Below are 19,909 nucleotides of genomic sequence, written 5' to 3' on the forward strand. Positions count from 1 at the left end.
CAGTATTAAGAATATTTGTTGATCCAGTGAGCATGTGGGTGGATATGGTGGTTCACACCTATAATGCCGGTACTCAGGAGCTTGAGGCAGGAGAATTGCTATGAGTTTAACATCAGTATGGACCTCAGAGTGGGACCGTATGTCAGAAAACTAAAACAACGATAAAGAAGCTATCGACTCTGAACTGTACTATTTCACATCCCCTGGAATGTACAGGATGCTGTTGGTAGTGTCGGTATTGTTTGTGTCACTCTGATAGGTGCGAGTGGTGCCTCACGCTGGTGGAGCTTTTGTTTGTTTTTGACACTGCTGGGGATCAAGCCCAGGACCTTGAGCAAATTAGGCAAGTGTTCTACCACTGAGCTACACCCCTAGCCTCATCTGATGAATTCTATTTGTATTGTCTCCTGACTACGGATGGGAATGGCTTTCTGTGTACTGCTTGCTGGAAATGTTAAGGACAGTGAAGGACTGGAGCGTTTGCCCTGCTTGTAAGTAGCAAATAAGCCTGCCAAAGTTGACGGATGCAGGCAGAAGATCTGAGACTCCTGTATCAGGAACAGAGGAACCCACCACTCAGGATATCAGCAGAATAGGCTTTATGTCACAGTGATTACCTTTGCCCCACAGTCCCATGAAGGCAGAGTCACAGCTAAGGGGTTCAAGATTAAGGAACTCTGATTTCATGACTTTTATTAGCTTATTGACTTTTTACGGGGATGGACATGGTGTACTCATTTGACTACATGGTAAATAGCCTCTCCCCTTGTTCTGAAAAAGAACACTTGATCTCTTTTTACATTTCCAGTTATATTTTGCATATGTTTGTGGGTGCATCTATATCATACTGTATGTGTGGAGGTCAGTGGACAACTTGGAGTTCATTCTCTTTTTCCACCATTTCAGACCCAGGGCAGCAAGCTCTACCTGCTGAGTCATCTTGCCAGCCCTAGCCCATACAGAGTCTCATTAAGTAGCTCAGGTTGGCCTGAAACCTACTGTGTAGCCCAGGCTGCCCTTGAGTCCATGATCCTACTGTCTCAGTCTGTCCAGTACTTGGATGACCCCAATACCTGGACAGAAAATTCTTTTCTTTTTCTTTTTTTGTTTTTTTCTCTGTGTAACAGCTCTGACTGTTCTGGAAGACACTTTGTAGTTCAGGCTGGCCTCAAACTCATAGAGATCCACCTGCCTTTGCCTCCTGAATGCTGGGATTAAAGGTGTGTACCACCACTGCCCAGCTTAGAAAGTTCGTTCTTGAGAGTTTTGCTTCAGCACTTTTTCCTGTAATTTTTGTTTTCTAGGGGCTTGTCTTTCCTTTTTTCTGTCCAGGAGACTGGATTTAGTTGTTCTGCTCTGTGATACACTTCCACAAGTATCCCCACATTGGCACTACCTAGGAGAAGCACAGCCACAAGAACCTGAGTTTGGCTCCTACTCTAGCCATTGCTGCAAATGCACAGGGTTGTTTGTCCCTGTGGCTTAAGAGAAGGGAATGGCAGTAAAGTAGGGGCTGAAGAGAGTGCTCAGTCAGGAAAGTACCTGGGGAGGCAGACTTGTGATCTCAGCACTGAGGAAGTAGAAGGGCCCCTGAGGCTCAGTGGCCAGTCAACCTAGCCTAATTGGTGAGTGAGAGACCCTGCCTTTTTTGGGGGGGCAGAATCCTGAAGGATGACACTTGAGGTTGACCTCTGGCCTCCATGTGAGCACATGCACATACCCCCTACACACCCACCCACCACCAGACACAGTAGAGGAAAAGGGTTTCCCTTGTGCCTTTCTCCTGCTTAGCCAGAACTTGAACTTTTCCTGTGTTTCAGGACCAGTGTCTGATGCTGGAGGGAAATGGCGATCTCACTGAGGGTTTGGTGACATTCTGAGTTCTGGTCTTCTCCCTTACATATTCATTCATATTCATATTCTGTCTCTGTCTCTCTCTGTCTCTGTCTCTCTCTGTCTGTGTGTCTCTCTCTCTCTCTCTCTCTCTCTCTCTCTCTCTCTCTCTCTCTCACACACACACACACACACACACACACACACTGAGCATCCCCAGAAGAGTGTTCAGTGTGCCCTCTCTATGTTTACAGCTCACTTGTCAGTCAGGTCTTTTTCTCTGCATCCAGTCATCTCTGTGGTCTGCTTTTGGTTTTGGGTTATACCTGACTTCCTTCTGAGGTTTACCTTGTGTCTGCATACCTAAATATTCAACCAGAGGGTGAGGTTGTGCTCAAACCTCTCTGGCTAGTAGGGCTTTGGTTCTGAGGGGCAGAACCCGTGTATATAGACAACATGACGTGGATCTGAAATCTGAGTGCATACTTTGGCACATACACAGATCCACTAGTCGGGTGGGAGTTTTGTCTCTGTTTGTGTATGGTGGATGTATATGTTCATATGAGTGTGCAGATAGGTACACGTGTGTGGAAGTCAGAGGTCAAAGTCGGGTAGACCACCTTCTTCAATTGCTGTTCTCCTTATTTTTTTTTAAAAAAAATATTTTTATTTGCCAGCACACATCTTTGCTTCCAGAACCTAGGAGGCAGAGGCAGGCAGATCTCTGAATTGGAGGCCAGCCTGGTCTACACGCCATCCAGAGCTATATAATGCAACCCAGTATCAAAGTTTTAAAAATTAGTTAATTAGTATGGGTGAGTGTGCTTGTCACCATATACTTGTGGAAGTCAGAGGACCTTAGGAGTTGGTTCTTCCCTTCCACCATGTGGGTTAGAGGGATGGAACTCAGGTTATCAGGGTCGGGAGCACCTCTACCTGCTGAATCATCTCACCAGTCCACCTTAACTTTTGAGTCAGGGTCCCTCGGTGAACCTTGAACTCACCATTTTGGCTAATCTGACTGACTAGCAAGCCCCAGGAGTCTGTCTCTATGCCAATCGCTGAATAACAGGTACAGAGCATATTGTCATTCCAACTTTTAGGTGGTGCTGGGGATTGAACTCAGGTCTTTCTGCTTGTGTAACATTATGTTATCTACTGAGCCATCCATCTCCCCAGCCCCAATTTTACTCAGTCTTTACAGTTGTTTTTGAATATTGTCTTCATTGTGCTATAAGTATTCTGCCATTTTAACAAAAAAAAAAAAAAAACATGAGATAAGAACTTACAAGAAGTAAAGGTAGGTTTGTTCATTCATTTCTTCAGACAGGGTCTTTCTATATAGCCTAGGCTGACCTTGAGCTCTTGACACCACTGCTTCTACCTCCCAGATACTGAGGTCATAGCTTTATAAGATCACTTCAGAGTTGAACTGCTGAAACTGGTTCCCGAAACATTCTGACTGGTTTAGATGGTTTATATTCCTGAATTTATGTCAAGAATTTACAGAGTGAGTGTGGAAGCATTGCTAGTACCCGATCTCTGCCCTTGTTTTTTCTATTTCTGACTTTGTGCTGAGCTTCCTTTTGACCCATTTGGGGAAAATAGCTAACATTCACAATTACTGGTAATAGTAAAAGGAAAAACTTTTTAAAATTATTTGTTTTATTGTTGTTATTTTTATCTTCTGCATGTTTGTATGTCTGTGTGACCTTCACATGAGTGAAGGTGCCCACATACACTAGATTCTTTGTACCCCTGGGGTCAGGGTTCCAGGCAGTTTTAAACCCCCTGATATGGGTTCTCTCTCTCTCTCTCTCTCTCTCTCGTTCTCTCTCTCCCTCCCTCCCTCCCTCCCTCCCTCCCTCCCTCCCTCCCTCCCTCCGTGTGTGTGTGTGTGTGTGTGTATGCACACACACTTACATGCACGCATGTGAGTGCAGATTCTGGCTGAAGCTAAAAAAGGGTATCAGATCCTCTGGAACTGGAGTTACGGGCAGTTGTGAACTGTCCAACATGGATGCTAGGAACCTAACTTGGGTCTCTGCGAAAGCAGTAAACAAACATTCTTAACCGTTGAGCCAGCTTCTCTGCTTTAAAAAAAATGCATGCAGATACGTGAATTTGGACAAGCAGTTGCAGATAGATAGTATAGTAGAAAAATGTAATCTTACCTGGGTGTGAACCCCTTCTCTGTTGCTGATTTTTAGTAGAGTTTGAATATTCTTTTTTTTGGGGGGGGGGGGGTTTCAAGACAGGGTTTCTCTGTGGCTTTGGAGACTGTCCTGGAACTAGCTCTGTAGACCAGGCTGGTCTCGAACTCACAGAGTTCGCCTGCCTCTGCCTCCCGAGTGCTGGGATTAAAGGTGTGCACCACCATTGCCCGGCTGAGTTTGAATATTCTTGTTCCTTCAGAAGTTAAAGGTCATCCTTGGCAGCATAGCAGGTATGATGCTGCCTGAGCTACATAGTAAGGTCCTGTCGGATGGATAAACAAACAAACCTACCCGTCCTTATAAGTTGTTTATATCATCTGTTTGGTTACAATGATGGAATGACACATTCTCCGTCAGTGGCTTGAAGGTTTATTATTATTAGTGTGTGCATGTGTGTGTGTGACGGAAGAGACCCCTATCATGCTTGTGGAGTTCAGAGAACAACATGGAGAATTGGTTAATTCCTTCCATTTTCATGTGGTTTCCTAGTATTGAACTCAGGTCATCAGGCTTTTGCTGAACCACCATGCCCACCCTATAGTGATGCTATAATAATTGTCACATGTTTGGGGGACAATAACACATACATTGGGTTTTTAAAAAATATGCCAATCAGGTCATCTCTCAGAAGAGCACCAATAGCTGCTTTCTAGAAGCACTTACCTGAACTCTGAGGAGAGTTTGAGAATCGGATCAGTGGACTTGTGTCAGAGAGAGCCACAGTAGCAGGGCTGTGCTGTGAGGCTTCCTCACCCCTGCAGAGAGGGTGTACTCTTGTGAGTGGATGCTTCACATGGCTCTGCTGGTAGGCGGCTAGCTATGTACCAACCAAGCCATGGTGTCCCTGCTTACACTGCTTCTCCTTGAAGGTGGCTCTGATATTATGTGGCTGTCAATATGTTTAATCATTTTTTTAAATTTATTAGGCAAATATCTTTCTTTAAAAAGTTCTTATGTGAGCTGGGTGGTGGTGGCACATGCCTTAGTCCCAGCATTTGGGAGGCAGAGGCAGATGGATCTCTGTGAGTTCAAGGCCAGCCCAGTCTACAAAGTGAGTTCCAGGACAGCTAGGGCTGTTATACAGAGAAACCCTGTCTGGAAAGAAAAAAAAAAGTTCCTATGTGTATGGGTGTTTTGCTTGCATGTATGTCTGTGCACCACATGTATACCTGGTAGCTATGGAGAGTTGCCACGTGGGCGCTGGGAGTGTAACCCAGGTCCTCTGGAAGAGCAGCCAGGTGCTCTTAACTCCTGAGCCCCCTCTCCAGCCACATGCAGATACTTTTCTATCTTTTGGTAGCCCTTATTTTGTCTGGAAAGAAAAGCTTATTCACTATGGAAAGGGAGCAGTAGAAACAATGTTTCCTTAGAATAGATACAGCTTTGAAAAAGCAAAGGTATAGCTAATGGTTCTAGGATATTCTTCCCTTGATGCTCCTCCCACTCATCATTTTCCTTCATATAGTCTTAATAAATCTACCTTTGAAATTAAAAAGTTCTCAGCTGAGGCATAAGCATGATTAGTATGGGAAACAGTGATCCCACCGAAATTTTTGTGCACATGTGTGAGTTTGGGCAAGCAATTGCAGATAGTATAGTAGGAAAAAGTTGTAATTTTATCTGGGTATGAACGCCTTCCCTGTTACTTGTTTTTAGTAGTTTATATACTTTTGTGTTCTTCTAGTACTGTGAATTGAACACCACCTCCCACATGCTAGGCAAGTACTCTACTGTTGAGGTATATCCTTAACCCTCTCTTTACATTTCTTTTTAGCATTTAAAAATTATTTATTTTTATTCATTCATTTACTTAATTGCATGTGTGTAGGGTTGCGTTGGGCACATGCCACTGTTTGTGGAGGCCAGAGGACAACTTTAAGGAATTGTCTTCTACCGTGTGAGCCCCTTACCCATGGAGCCATCCTGCCAACCCATGTACTAAAATATTTTACTGGTTTTTGATTTTCAGACAAGGTCTCTGTTGCTGTGGCTGTCTTAGAACTGTCTGCTACTGTGGCTCTCTCTGACACAAGTCCACTGATCCAGAGAGGCCTCAAACTCAAGAGATTTGCCTGCCTATCCCTCCCTAGTGCTGGGATTACAGGCCTGCCCACTATACCTGGCTTTTTTTTTTTTTTTTTTAGATAAGGTCTTGTGGGGGCCCTTGCAAGTGTCATGGCAGGTAGGGAAACAAACCTCAAAGAGATGAAAATGACAACTTAGTTTAGCCCAACTTACTCAGCCAGGCTGGATCAAACTTTGGGAATCTGGTACCAGGTGATTTATTGCCAGCATAGAAAAACAAGTAACAGTACAGTTTGGGTAAAAGTTTTCTGGTGTAGTACAATCCCTGGTGTATAAGGAGCTATAATTATATCGAAACTCAACTCAAAGTGCATGTCATTTTTTCCTGAAGATGGGTTCTAGAGATAGGCTACCCGTGCAAGCTTAGGCCTAGGGAAGGATCTGGTGTGTCTCAGTCATACAGGTCGTTTGGGCTCTTAGCCGTCTCCGGTCCTGATTGGAAGCTTGGGGAGGCCCTAGGCTATATATATATATATATCACATATATATATAGGCTACCTTTGGTCCTGGTTGTGGGAGCTTGATATGACCTGGCCCTACAGATAACACAGATTACTAGGTTGTTAATCACCTCTGATTATTCCCAGCCTTCTGGTTGGGAAAACAGGTTATATATAATGGGCAGGTTGTCTTTAGTGACTACACCTCTTTACATTCCTACTGAGAGTACAGAAGGGTTCTAATTTCTTTACATTCCTATCAACAACACCTTCAATTTGTGTGTGTGTGTGTGTGTGTGTGTGTGTGTGTGTGTGTGTGTGATTGTTTAAGGGGGCTTTCCTACTAATATGAAATGATGTCTCATTGTGGTTTTGATTTATTTCAATAGTTTCTTTCATGTGTTTGCTGACTACTAAATATATACTTTGAGATAAGGCTTCTATAGGTCTAGAACCTACAATCCTCCTGCCTCGAATGTCTGGAATTCCAGGTATATACCAACATGCCCAGTCTTTGTTAGTCAATTTTGTTTGTTTGAGATAGGGTCTTACTGTGTATTTCTGGCTGGCCTAGGATTTACAGAGATCCACCTGCCTCTGTTTTCTGAGTGCTAGGGTTAAAGGCGTGTACTACCATCCCAGCTTGTTGGCCGTTATACAAAGTATGTTTTATTAGTTTTGTTTATGTGTAAGCATGTGCCACAGCACTTGTGAGGAAGCCAGTAGACAACTTTCGAGAGTTGTCTCTCCATCTCCTATGTAGGTCCCAGGGATCAAACTCGTAATCAGTCATGGTGGCGGGAATCTTTAGCTGCTGGGTCATCTTCTCAGCCTATGATGATGATGATGATGGTGTGTGTGTGTGTGTGTGTGTGTGTGTGTGTGTGTGTGTGTGTGTGTTTTGTTACAAGATCTTGTTGTTGGCCATTTTTATTTCATTTTTATTTGGAGAGTTGCCTATTCTACTTCTTTGTCTATCTTGTTGGGTAGTCAGTGTTCTGGGTTTTACCTTTTCTGTAAAGGTTAGAAATATCTTCTCTCATTCTGTAGGCTGCCCCTTTACTCTGCTGATTGCTTTGTTTGCTGTGCAGATGTTTTCAAGTTTGCTGTCATCCCGTTAGTCTGTTTTTGTTGCTTCTGTTACCTGCTTTGGTTATTGACGAAGTCTTTGCCAGCTTTTCCTCTAGGAGTTTAAAGCTTTACACTTAGGTCTTTCATTCATTGTCAGTCTCTTGAGTGCACTGTGTTTCCCGGCCATCAGATTGAAGTCTTTCTTTGGTGTGACTTTGCTTGAACTTGCCATGTTTAACTTTGGCTTTCCTCTCTTCTTCCTTTCTCCCCTGTGGCTTGAAGATCTTGACTCACTTGAATTTTTCTACATGAGTGTTGTATTTTAGTAATATGATAGCAAGTTAATTTCCATTCTTTGTCACCTCTTGTTTATCAGGAAGAAGATGAGCCTAAAGTCTGAACGTCGGGGAATTCACGTGGATCAATCTGAGCTCTTGTGTAAGAAAGGATGCGGTTACTATGGGAACCCTGCCTGGCAGGGTTTCTGTTCCAAGTGCTGGAGGGAAGAGTACCACAAGGCCCGGCAGAAGCAGATCCAAGAGGACTGGGAACTGGCAGAAAGGTAAAAGGATCTTACTGGCTCGATGGAGGTTGGTGTGGCCGCCAGTGGCTTAACCAGCTACAAGGTGCTGTCGTTGCTAGCCATGCTTCTCTTTTATCAGGAGCCAGCAGGTCAGCTCATCATCAAGAGAAGATTCTCTCTGCTCTTTGGTCAACACTTACTAAACCTCTTTTAGCGGATTCTTCATTTTGTGTTTGTTGATTTTCCATTTGAGTGTGCTATTCTTACCCCTTTTGAAGGCAAGCATCCTTTGTGGTGAAGATGAGTGATATGCTGCATACAGGGTTTGGCAGGTGGCTCTCAAGAATTGCTTTCTTCATTCTTCTGACATACCCACAGTAGTCAGTACTAGTTAGTTTATGTGCATGGTCCTGAAATTGTGACCATTTGATTTTGCTTGTAAAACCAGATTACTCTGAAGTAGCTGTGTCATCTCATACAAGTTTGACAAAGATTAAAAGATAGAAGTGCTGGTAAGGGACTGGAGAGATGGCTCAGAGGTTAAGAGCACTGGCTGCTCTTCCAGAGGTCTTGAGTTCAATTCCCAAGAACCACATGGTAGCTCACAACCATCTGTAATGAGATCTGGTGCCCTCTTCTGGCCTGCAGGGACACATGCAGGCAGAACATTATACACATAATAAATAAATCATTAGGGGAAAAAAGCAAAGCAAAGGAGAACTGTATTAGAAACTGAATGGTCTGTAACACTTGTAATTCAGTCATCCTCCATATAGAGCTTATAAAAGAGTTCAGTGGGTACCGGACGGTGGTGGCGCACACCTTTAATCCCAGCACTTGGGAAGCAGAGGCAGGTGGATCTCTGTGAGTTCAAGGCTGGCCTGGTCTACAGAGTGAGTTGCAAGACAGCCAGGGATGGTGCTGGTGTGTTCGGGGGCTTGGAAAATGTCAGGAGGAAAGCCCATCCTTTGCCATGACATCCTGCAGACTGTGGTGATATGGTCAAACCAAGCGCTGGCTTTTGCTGCTTTTCCTTGTCTCGTCACTTGGTACTTGTTGAATAACTGCTCTGTTCACATTCTTGTCTGTGGTGAACTCAGAGAATTGTGGCATGTGCTCTACTTCCAGGGCTTCTGATCTTAATTGTGGAGCCATCTCTAGCCTCTTAACTTTTACATAGCTACTTGCATTAAGTGCTAACGTATAGATATTAACAGGGTAACTTTTGGGTTTATAATCTTTATGGGTTCTTTGCCCCACAATGAATTCCCGAATGATAGTTGGTTTATAGTCGGAGTTCCTCATCATCTGGACACCAGTACATCCAGCACACAGTCAGTCTCATCATCAATGATCCTCCTGTCTCTGCCTTCCAAGTGCTGGGGCTACAAGTGTGAGCCACGGCGCCTGTCTAAAAGCCACACTTTATGTTTATAATTTCCTGTTGAAAACTGTCCTTTCGCTTAGTAGACTCCTAGTCATCCTGTAGACTTGCCCCGTGTCACCACTGTAGACCCTTAGACCTTTCCTCTGGTGGAGTTTTTCCATCCTGTGTTCCAAGAGCACTTGCTTAACACTCTGCTCTTGGAAGTGTCCCTCTGGATAGTGATGTTCCTTATAGCTCTCAATTAGGGAAAAGAGCTACATCATCCCATCCCTAATTTTCAGTGCTGATGACTAAACATTGGTAGACTTCATGCTTGCTGGGCATGTACTCTGCCTTTGAGCTGCATCCATCCCAGCAAGTCCATTTCCTTCTTTGTTTATGAAAGCTTCCTTCCTTCCTTCCTTCCTTCCTTCCTTCCTTCCTTCCTTCCTTCTTTCCTTCCTTCCATCCTTCCTTTATTTATTGTGATTTTCCTAGACAGGGTTTCTCTGTGTAACAGTCCTGGCTGTCCTGGCATCTGCTTTGTAGACAAGGCTGGCCTCGAATTCACAGAGATCCGCCTGCCTCTGCCTCCTGAGTGCTGGGATTAAAGGTGTGAGCTACCACCGCCCAACCATGAAAGCTTTTTTAAAAAAAGATTTTATTGCTTTATTAATATGAAGTTTTTGCTTACATGTATGTATGTATGTGTGTAACAAATGCCTGGTGCCTGTGGAGTTCAGAAAAGGTCATTTGATCCCCTGGAACTGGAGTTACAGATGTTTGTGAGCCACCATGTGGGGTGCTGTGAATTGAATTTAGGTTCTCTGAAAGAAAAAGTACTCTAAACATCTGAGCCATCTCTCCTATTGTCCAACACCACTGATGGATTCAGTTTTTATTTGTGTGTGTATGCCATGTGTATGGGGACCTGCAGAAGCCAGAAGCAGGAGTCAGATTCCCTGAAGCTGGAGTTACAGGTGAATGTGAGTCTCCTGACATGGGCTCTGGGAACTGAATTTGGGTCTTTTGCAAGAGCAGCAAGTATTCTTAATTTTTGAGTCATCTTTCCAGCCTGCTTTTATCTTTTAAATAATATATATTACATATATACGTTTATGTATATGTGTGTATGTACAGACATACGGATATATGCGATGTATGCACACACAAAGAGATACTTATTTTTATTTTTATAAATGTGTATATGTGTATGTGTGTTTCTGTGTATTTTCATGTGAAAGCAAGCGCCTGAGGATGCCAGGGCTATCAGATTCCCTGTGAGCTGCTCAGTGTGGGTGCTAGGAATTGTACTCAGGTCTTCTGCAAGGCAGTATGTGTTCTTAACTGCTGAGACATCACTCCAGCTCCATCACATACATACGTTTCATAATCTTTATAATTTAAAAATTGTCTGTCTGTCTGTCTGTCTGTCTGTCTGTCCGTCTAGTTTTGTGAGAGGGGTTGTCTCCATATAGAGGTCAGAGGTTCTCTCTTTCTGCTTTATGAGCTTTGGGGATTTAATTCAGGTCCTCAGGCTTGGTGGCAACAGCCTTTACCTGACCTACTGAGTTATCTTGTTGGCCAATGTTTTGAGGCAGGCTCTTCCTTTGTCTCCCAAGCTGACCTCAAACTTACTGTGTCAAGGAGGACCCTGGACTTTACCTCCCAAGCATGTGCCACCACGTGCAGTGCCAGGGACGAGCACAGAGCTTTGTGAGCGCTGGGCAAGCAGTCGTCAACTGAGTGCCATCCTAAGCCATACATTTTAAAAATTATATTCCCTTCTATATTTTTTAAATATTTATTTATTTATTATGTATACAATATTCTGTCTGTGTGTATGCCTGCAGGCCAGAAGAGGGCACCAGACCCCATTACAGATGGTTGTGAGCCACCATGTGGTTGCTGGGAATTGAACTCAGGACCTTTGGAAGAGCAGGCAGCGCTCTTAACCTCTGAGCCATCTCTCCAGCCCCCCCTTCTATATTTTTTTAGATTTATTTTTATGTGTGTGGGTGCTTGCATGTATGTAAGTGCACCATGTGTTTCCAGTGTCTGAGGAGACCAGAGGAGGATGTCAGATTCTCTAGAGCTGGAGTTATAGGAGGTTGTGAGCTGCTGTGTGGGTGCTGGAAACCAAACCCAGATCCTCTATACAAGCAGCAAGTACTTTTGGACACTGAGCCACCTGTCCAGCTCCTACATTGATCTCACCAACCTCCCTTAGCCCTGTTTCTTTTTTTGTCCTTTTTTTTTTCCAAGACTGAGTTTTTTTGTGTAGCCCTGACTGTTCTGCAACTCACTTTGTAGGCCAGGTTGGACTGGAACTCAGATCTCTGCCTGCCTCTGCCTCCCAAGTGCTGGGATTAAAGGTGTGCACCACTACTGCCCAACTATAGCTCTGTTTCTTAATATGAAAATTTCAGACAGGGTCCTAGTCTATAACCCAGACTGACCTCAAACTCAGCAGCCTTGCCTTAGCCTCCAAAATGCGGAGATTAAAAGTGTAAAACCTGGGCTGGAGAGATGGCTCAGTGGTTAAGAGCACTGACTGCTCTTCCAGAGGTCGTGAGTTCAATTCCCAGCAACCACATGATGGCTCACAACCATCTGTAATGAGATCTGATGCCCTCTTCTGGTGTGTGGATATACATGGAAGCAGAATGTTGTATACATAATAAATAAATCTTTTTTTTAAAAGTGTAAAACCTGTTTTTTTTTAATTATTATTTATTTGAGGTGCTGGTGTTAAACCCATACATTGAATTTTCAGCAGCTATCTAATTTCATCTTACAGCTATGTGCTCAATGGCTCAGACCCACTTGGTATATTTAGCTCCTATTTATAAAGTCTTCGGCTCCTCTTCAGTAGTTTAAACAAGATCTCTTAGACCCTGGGAAAGCTTGGAGAGGAGACTCCAGTCATTCACAATCCTCTCCCTGAATTTCAGGCTTCAGCGGGAGGAGGAAGAGGCCTTTGCTAGCAGCCAGAGCAGCCAAGGAGCCCAGCCCCTCACATTCTCCAAGTTTGAGGAAAAGAAAACCAATGAGAAGACCCGCAAGGTCACCACAGTGAAGAAGTTCTTCAGCGCCTCTTCCAGGGTGGGATCCAAGAAAGGTAATTTTCTCTTTCCTAGTTTGATGGTCAGAGAGTACATGAAATAATGCTCTCTTTGACTCAAAGACATTGTCTTTTAAAGAAGCTATTTATTCCACAGGAGAACTAAAGGGAGTTGAAATGTGTAGTTCTGTTTATAAAACTCTCCATTCTCATTCAGTCTACCTATTATTGGCTATTTAGTGTTTAGCCTTCTTCTTCTTCTTCTTCTTCTTTCTTTCTTCTTCTTCTTCTTCTTCTTCTTCTTCTTCTTCTTCTTCTTCTTCTTCTTCTCCTTCTCCTTCTCCTCCTCCTCCTCCTCCTCCTCTTCCTCCTCCTCCTCCTCCTCCTCCTCCTCCTCCTTCTTTGGTACCTTTATTTTTTGGCCGTTTTCCATGTGTAATAACCACTGTTCATAAATTATCAGAAGTGGCTCTTTCTGGGATCGAAAGTCACCTGAGAGATTTTTCTCTCAAAGTTTATTTCCTATGCTAGTAGGGAACATACAGATAGGAGAAGGCTCATTTGGGGCTCTTGAGTAACTCATATTAAGTATTTTCTTATAGATGGATTTGTATTCTTTCATCTATTCTGAAAATTTTTATTTATTTATTTATTTATTACTTGTATCTCTGTGAACCGCTTTGTGCCTGGTGTGTCAGATGCTTTGGAATTGAAGTTACAATGTTTGTGAGGTGCCATGTAGGTTCTGGGAATCAAACTTGGGTCTTCTGGAAGAGCAGTCAGTGATCTTAACCACTGAGCTATTGTTCCAACTCCTCATTCATCTACTCGAGAGTGTGTGTGTGCGTGTGCATGTTGTGCGCGCGTGCATACACATGCGTGTATACTTGTATAGGCTAGAGATTGTCATTGTATATCTTTGATTGTTCTCTATGCTTTTCTTTTTTCTTTTTTTCTTTTTGGTTTTTTGAGACAGGGTTTCTCTGTGTAACATCTCTGGCTGTCCAGGAACTCACTCTGTAGATCAGGTTAGCCTTGATCTCACAGAGATTCACCTGCTTCTCCTTCCCAAGTGCTTGGATTAAAGGCATGCACCGCCACCACCACTCTCTGGCTTCCACCTTATTTTTGTGAGGCAGAGTCTCTTAATGAACCCAAACCTCCCTGACTTAGCTAGACTGGCTGGCCATTGAGTCCCAGGGGTCCTTGTCTATCCCCCAAGATTTGGGATTAGAGGCTTGTGCCACCATGCCCAGCTTTTGTGTGAACTCTGAGGGTTGAACTGAGATCCTCATGCTGTGCAGCAGAGAACTTTACTGAACTCACAGTGTGGCTCAGGCTCACTTTAAACTTTCTGCCCTTATTCCTGCTGGAGTAAGAGTCACAGCCACCACACCTGCCTTTTGCTCTTTCAGTGTTAGAAGTTAGACTTTAGCCTTTTAACATTGTAGCTGTTTTTGTGGGTAGAAAGCTTCAAAGTCAGCCAGGCTATGGTGGCGCAGGCCATTAATCCCAGCACTTGGGAGGCAGAGGCAGGCGGATCTCTGTGAGTTCAAGACCAGCCTGGTCTACAGAGTGAGTTCCAGGACAGCCAGGGCTACACAGAGAAACCATGTCTGGGGGAAAAAATAAGAAATCTTCAAAGTCTGTAAAAATCCTTCATTTCTAAATGAAGGCATTGGGTCACAGGTTACTTATGTAAGTGTGCAAGCAAGCTTTCCACTTGAGCCTGCTTGCTTGTTGGCCTTTGTGTGAGTACACTCAGCTGATAGTAGGGGCAGCTTCAACTTGCAGTCTAGACCCATGGTCAACTTTGTTATTCTGTGACTGTATTTTACTTCCTCTATATGCACTCCTGTTAGTTTATTTATATTAGTAGTACAAAAGAGAGTGTGGTTCAAACAAAGCACAATCTTCTAAGGGATTTGAAGAATTTGTGTGTGTGTGTGGTAAATGTACATGTTTGTGTGGGTATGTGCATTTGTGTGTGAGTGGGTGTGAAGACTATAGGTCAACATTGAGTATCTTTCATAATTCTTTTTAATAATTTATTTAAATTTATTTTATGTGCATTTGTGTGAGGGTGTCAGATCCCCTGGAACTGGAGTTACAGACAATTATGAGCTGCCATGTGGGTGCTGAGAATTTAGCTCAGGTTCCCTTGAAGAGCAGCCAGTACTCTTAACTACCGAGCCATCTCTCCAGCTCCTCATTATTCTTACCTTACTATTTGAGATAGGGTCGCTTAGTGAACCTGGAGATCATCAGTTTGGACAGACTGACTGGCAGTGTAATCCCTATTGCTGGGATTACAGACACATAACACTTCACCTGGCTTTTTAGTGGGTACTGGGAGTCAAATTCAGGTTTCCATGATTATTCTACAAATACATGGCCCTTCCCACCTTCTCAAGCTGCCTTTATTCTTTATAACCATTCAAATCAAATTAGCAAGGCTATTATTCTCTTCATATATCAAAAATTAAGTTTGACATAATATTTGGTCTGTCCTTCTAACAAGCATACATAGCAGGGGACTCACTGACTTAGTTGAGTGACTGAGGTAAGATCTCACTGTGTTCTCCATGCTGGCTTCCAACTCCTGGACTTAAGTGATCCTACTGTCTTGGCATGCTGGCACACTTGTGCCCTCCTGTTGGCGGAGGCTGCCCATTTGTTCCTGGCTACCCAGACTTGAAATAACCCCTCAGAAACTATATTATTTAGATCACTGCTTGGCCAATCACTTAAGCCTAAAGCCTATTGCTTTCTAGCTCTTATATCTTTGGTTAACCCATTTCTATTTTATATTTTACCACAAGGCTCATGGCCTACCAGCAAGGTTCTAGCTGGCAGCTCGCATCTTTCCCCTCTGGCGGCTATATGGTGTCTCTTGACTCCACCTTCTTTCTCCCAGCATTCAGTTTAGTTTTCCCTGCCGAGCTCTGTACTGCCCTGCACAGGCCCAAAACAGCTTCTTTATTAACCAGTGGCATTCACAGCATACAGCATACATTACCCTCCTCTTTGGTGGTGTTGTTATTATTAATGTGTAAGAGTGTATGTATGTGAGTGTCATGCCCAGGGAGCCAGAAGAGGGCCTTGGGTCCACTGGAGCTGGAGTAATGGGTGCTTGTGAACCATTCATTGTGGGTGCTGGGAACTAAACTGGGTCTTCTAGAAGAACAGTGTGTGCTCTTAGTCCCTAATCCATTTTTTGAGCCCCTCCAGGACTATTTAGGTTGAGATAGCAGATTCTGCAATAATAATAGGGTGGTACAGTGTAGTTATAAAGAACCTGCCTGGGCTTGGGATTCCAATCTGGTTTCAAATCCTAAATCTTCCTTTTACTAGCATGTGGCATTGGACAGGTAAGTGGTAAGTTCACTAAGATTCATCTGTAAGGTGGTACTATCACCCACCTTGTGAAATTGTTAAGAATTAATGAGTGGTTAATGAGCATAGTGCCTGGCACCTACTAAGCGCTCCTTGAATGATAGCTGAGCCACGGCTTTCCTTGTGGTCCAGGGTTGCTCAGCTGGAAAGCCTTGTATACTGCTTAGCTGGGTGATAGACAGCTTGAGAATCCTGTTTGACTGGATGGACTTGAACCGCAAATTGTGTTTCTATTTGAGAAACTCGAAATGAATATAAGTAGATGTGCAAACTCTGGCTGCTTGGTCCCTAGCTGTAATGTGACTAGATTGTTCTTTTCCATCTCCCTTCTTGTTGTGTTGAAAGCTTTTTGTGTTGTCTGGAGAGTACTGGTAGAGCCAACCCTATCTTTTTAGTGCTGAGCTCTACTCCAACCCCCTCTGCTTACATTTTAAAGGGGAATTTGAGGTAGGCTGGATTTTTTAGACAAGATCTCACTTTGTGGTCCAGGGTGTCCTTGAACTCTTAACAAACCTCCTGCTTCAACCTTGAAAGTGCTGAGAACCTGGCTGCTCAGCTGAGTACTTTTCCGCCCTTTGTTTAGTCAGAAGTATTTGTTGGAGAGGAATGTACAGAAATGAAACAGTGAAGGAGATACCTGGGCTTTCCCTGCCTTTAACCCCGAAGCTTTCGGTCCCTGAAGCTTTTCAGTCTGAGGGCTTGGTGTTCTTTGAAGGATCCGCTTGGACCTCTGGGGTCCAGGGAGTATAGGGAAGCATACGCTCAGAAGTCAGACTCTAGTTCAGTTCTGCCCTTAACCACAGAAGCAACTGAAGATCGTTCAAGTTTCTAAAGAGCTTCATGCCTTGGCTGCTTCAGTTGTCAGTTGTAGGGATACGGCCTGGTGTATGTGAGGGCTGCACAGCGGTCTTGTAGAAGTGCTCAGCATACAGTAGTACTCACTGTAAGTCATTGCCATTATTATCTTGTCACATGGAAGTAATGTTGTGTTTCTGTTATAGATCATTCTATAAATTTTAGTTTGGGCATGTGTATCCACAGTATTGCACAATATTGTGGGATTTTAAGAAAGTGTTTTATTACACACACATATATACATAACATAGGAAGAGTGTGAATGAGTGTGTATGTGTGTGTAGGCTGTGGTGAGTATGTGATGGTCAGAAGACAATGTATAAGAGTTATTTTTCTCCTTTTATGTGTGGACTCCAAACTCGTTTGTCAGACTTGGCAGGCTTGTCTTTTACCTGCTTAGCCATCCTGCCAGCCTAAGTGTTGTGTCTTACCAACTCTCTTACCTCCTGCTTTGTCAGTCACTCAGTGGAGGATTGAACTCTCTAGTTGTGAATTTGTTTCTCACTCCTTACATTTCTGTTTTTCCCTTTTGCATTTTAAAGCTGTGTTTTTAATTATGTATTTAGGACTGTTGTGTCTTGGAGAGTTGGCTTTTCGTAGTATAATGTCCATCTTGTTGGTTGGGAGGAAGTTCTTTTTGATTCTTTGACTTTATCTTATTCCTGTCCTTAGTGTCCCAATTTAGCCTCTTTATTGTTGTTGTGACATGGGGTCTCACTTTGTAGCCCAGCCTGGCCTGGAATCCACATTCCTCTTGCCTCAGCCTTCTGAGTGTTGGGGTTGCTATGCAACTTCCATGCCCAGCAGGACATGTGGGTTTTAACTTTGGTAGTTATTCCTAAACTGTCTCCTTTTAAAGTTCTGTCACTTGTATCCCATCTGCATAGTATAAGTGGCTGTTGCATTCTTGTCAAGATCAAATTTCAGATTTTGTCTTAGTTAGGGTTTCTATTCCTCTGGAGAGGTGCTGTGACCAAAACAACTCTTAAAAAAGGAAAATATTTCATTATGGGCTTGCTTATAGTTCAGAGGCTATTATTAGTCCATTTTCCTCATGGTGGGGAGCATGGTGGCACACAGGCAGACATGGTGCTGGAGCAATAACTGAGAACTTTACATCCTGATCTACAGGCAGCAGGCAGAGAGCCACTGGGCATGGCATGGGCTTTTGGAAACTCAAAGCCCACCCCCAGTGGCACACTCCAACAAGACCACACCTAATTCTTCTAATCCTGATCAAACAGTTCACCAACTGGAACTAAGTATGCAAATATATGAACTTATGGGGACCACCTTATTCAAACTACCATAGATTTTTATAATTTTAATTATTATTTTGTTACTAAATCATTAAGTTAACTTTTTTCTTTTTCTCCTTCCCCTCTCTCTTCCTTTCCTTTCTTTCTCTCCTTCCTTCTTTCCTTCCTTCCTTTCCCTTTCCTTTCTTACCCTTCTCTTCCCTCCCCTTTCCTCCTCTTCCTTCCCCTACCCTCTCTTCTCTCCCCTCCCCACTCTTCCCCTCTTTTCCACCCTGTGTAGTCCTGAAGCTCTGTAGACTAGGCTGACCTTGAACTCACAGAGATCCACCTGCCTGTGCCTCTCAAGTATAGGAATTAAAGGTATGTACCCAGCAAGTTACCTTTTTGAATGGCATCTTCTTGTGGTTTTAATTTGTGTATTTGTCATTCTTGAAGTACCCATTTTCCCTGTTAAGATTATAGGTCTTGCTGAGCAGTGGTGGCGCACGCCTTTAATCCTAGCATTCGAGAGGCAGAGACAGGTGGAGCTCTGAGTTAGAGGTCAGCTTCATCAACAGAGTGAATTCTCGGAAAGCCAGGACTACACAGAAAAATCCTGTCTCAAAAATCAAAAATAAAATAATCAATTTTGGGGGCTGAAAAGATGGCTCAGCATTCACAAGGTGGCTCACAACGGCCTGTAATGGGATCTGATGCCCTCTTCTGTTGTGCAGGCACACATGGAGACAAAACACTCATATGCATAAAATACATAAATAATTCTTTCTGTCTATATCTATCTAGTTTTGTGAGGGGGGGTTATATCCCCATGTGTGGAGGTCAGAGGTTTTTCTCCTAAATAATGTGGAGATAGGCATGGTGTTCCATGTCTTTAATCCCAGAATTTAGGTGGTAGAACTCTGGCAGATGGATCTCTGTGAGTTCAAGGCCAGCCTGGCCTACTAACTAAATTCCAGACCAGCAAGGGCTAAATAGTGAGACCCTGTCTCATAAAAAGACCAATAAAATAATAGTGTGAAGTTGGTTGGTTTTCGATTTTAATGCCTTTCAGTATCTTTTTCTTGTGGAATGTGGTGGTGCACACTTGTAGTCCTGGCATTTAGGAAGCTGACGCAGGAGGATCCTGTCTTAAAAGGAAAATACAAACAAAACCTTTTACTTAGTGTCTATTGGGGGATGTGTGTGAGAGAGAGTGGTAGAATCTTGCTATAAAGCTTAAGCTGGTATCACATATACTGTGTAATCCAGGCTGATCTAGGACTTGATCCTCCTACCTCAAAGTGCTAGAATTACAGGCATGTGCCATTGCACCCAGCTTGGATGCCTTTTTACTATGAGCAGTGTGACTTGCAAGCTGAGTGGTAGGGAAATAAATTGGCCTTTGTCTATTTGGCAGGTGAAGTGTGATTTGGAAGTTCTCTAACGCTGTGTGTTACCTGATGCCTTTGTGCTCCCATTGATGGTTACTTTTTTAAAAAATATTCATTCATTTATTTGTTTGTTTGTTTGTTTATTATGTATACAATATTCTGTCTGTGTGTATGCCTTCAGGCCAGAAGAGGGCACCAGACCCCATTACAGATGGTTGTGAGCCACCATGTGGTTGCTGGGAATTTGGAAGAGCAGGCAGTGCTCTTAACCTCTGAGCCATCTCTCCAGCCCCCATTGATGGGGGCTTTGATTGGTAATTTTTAGGTGATCATCAAGAAAATTGTTCAAAAAAGGGTACCAATTCAGTATTGGTGATTAATGATACAGCTTAATGCATTGTGTATTTTGGCTAAAAGAATGCTAAGGAACA

The 19,909-nt window shown here is 43.4% G+C and overlaps 1 protein-coding gene across 2 annotated transcripts in view; it reads left to right on the forward strand.

Moving 5' to 3' along the window:
* The window catches only part of Rabgef1 (RAB guanine nucleotide exchange factor 1), a 54,597-nt gene that overhangs the window by 13,444 nt on the left and 21,244 nt on the right, over nucleotides 1-19,909 (forward strand). For both annotated transcript variants that reach the window (XM_038346008.1, XM_038346009.1), the window contains exons 2-3: nucleotides 8,022-8,207; nucleotides 12,489-12,655. In XM_038346008.1, coding sequence (XP_038201936.1) covers nucleotides 8,029-8,207; nucleotides 12,489-12,655 — 346 coding nt within the window. In that variant the 5' untranslated portion in view covers nucleotides 8,022-8,028. The remainder of the gene's footprint in view (nucleotides 1-8,021; nucleotides 8,208-12,488; nucleotides 12,656-19,909) is intronic.

Source organism: Arvicola amphibius, chromosome 10 (genome assembly GCF_903992535.2).
Source record: "Arvicola amphibius chromosome 10, mArvAmp1.2, whole genome shotgun sequence".
Classification (NCBI taxonomy): Eukaryota; Metazoa; Chordata; class Mammalia; order Rodentia; family Cricetidae; genus Arvicola; species Arvicola amphibius.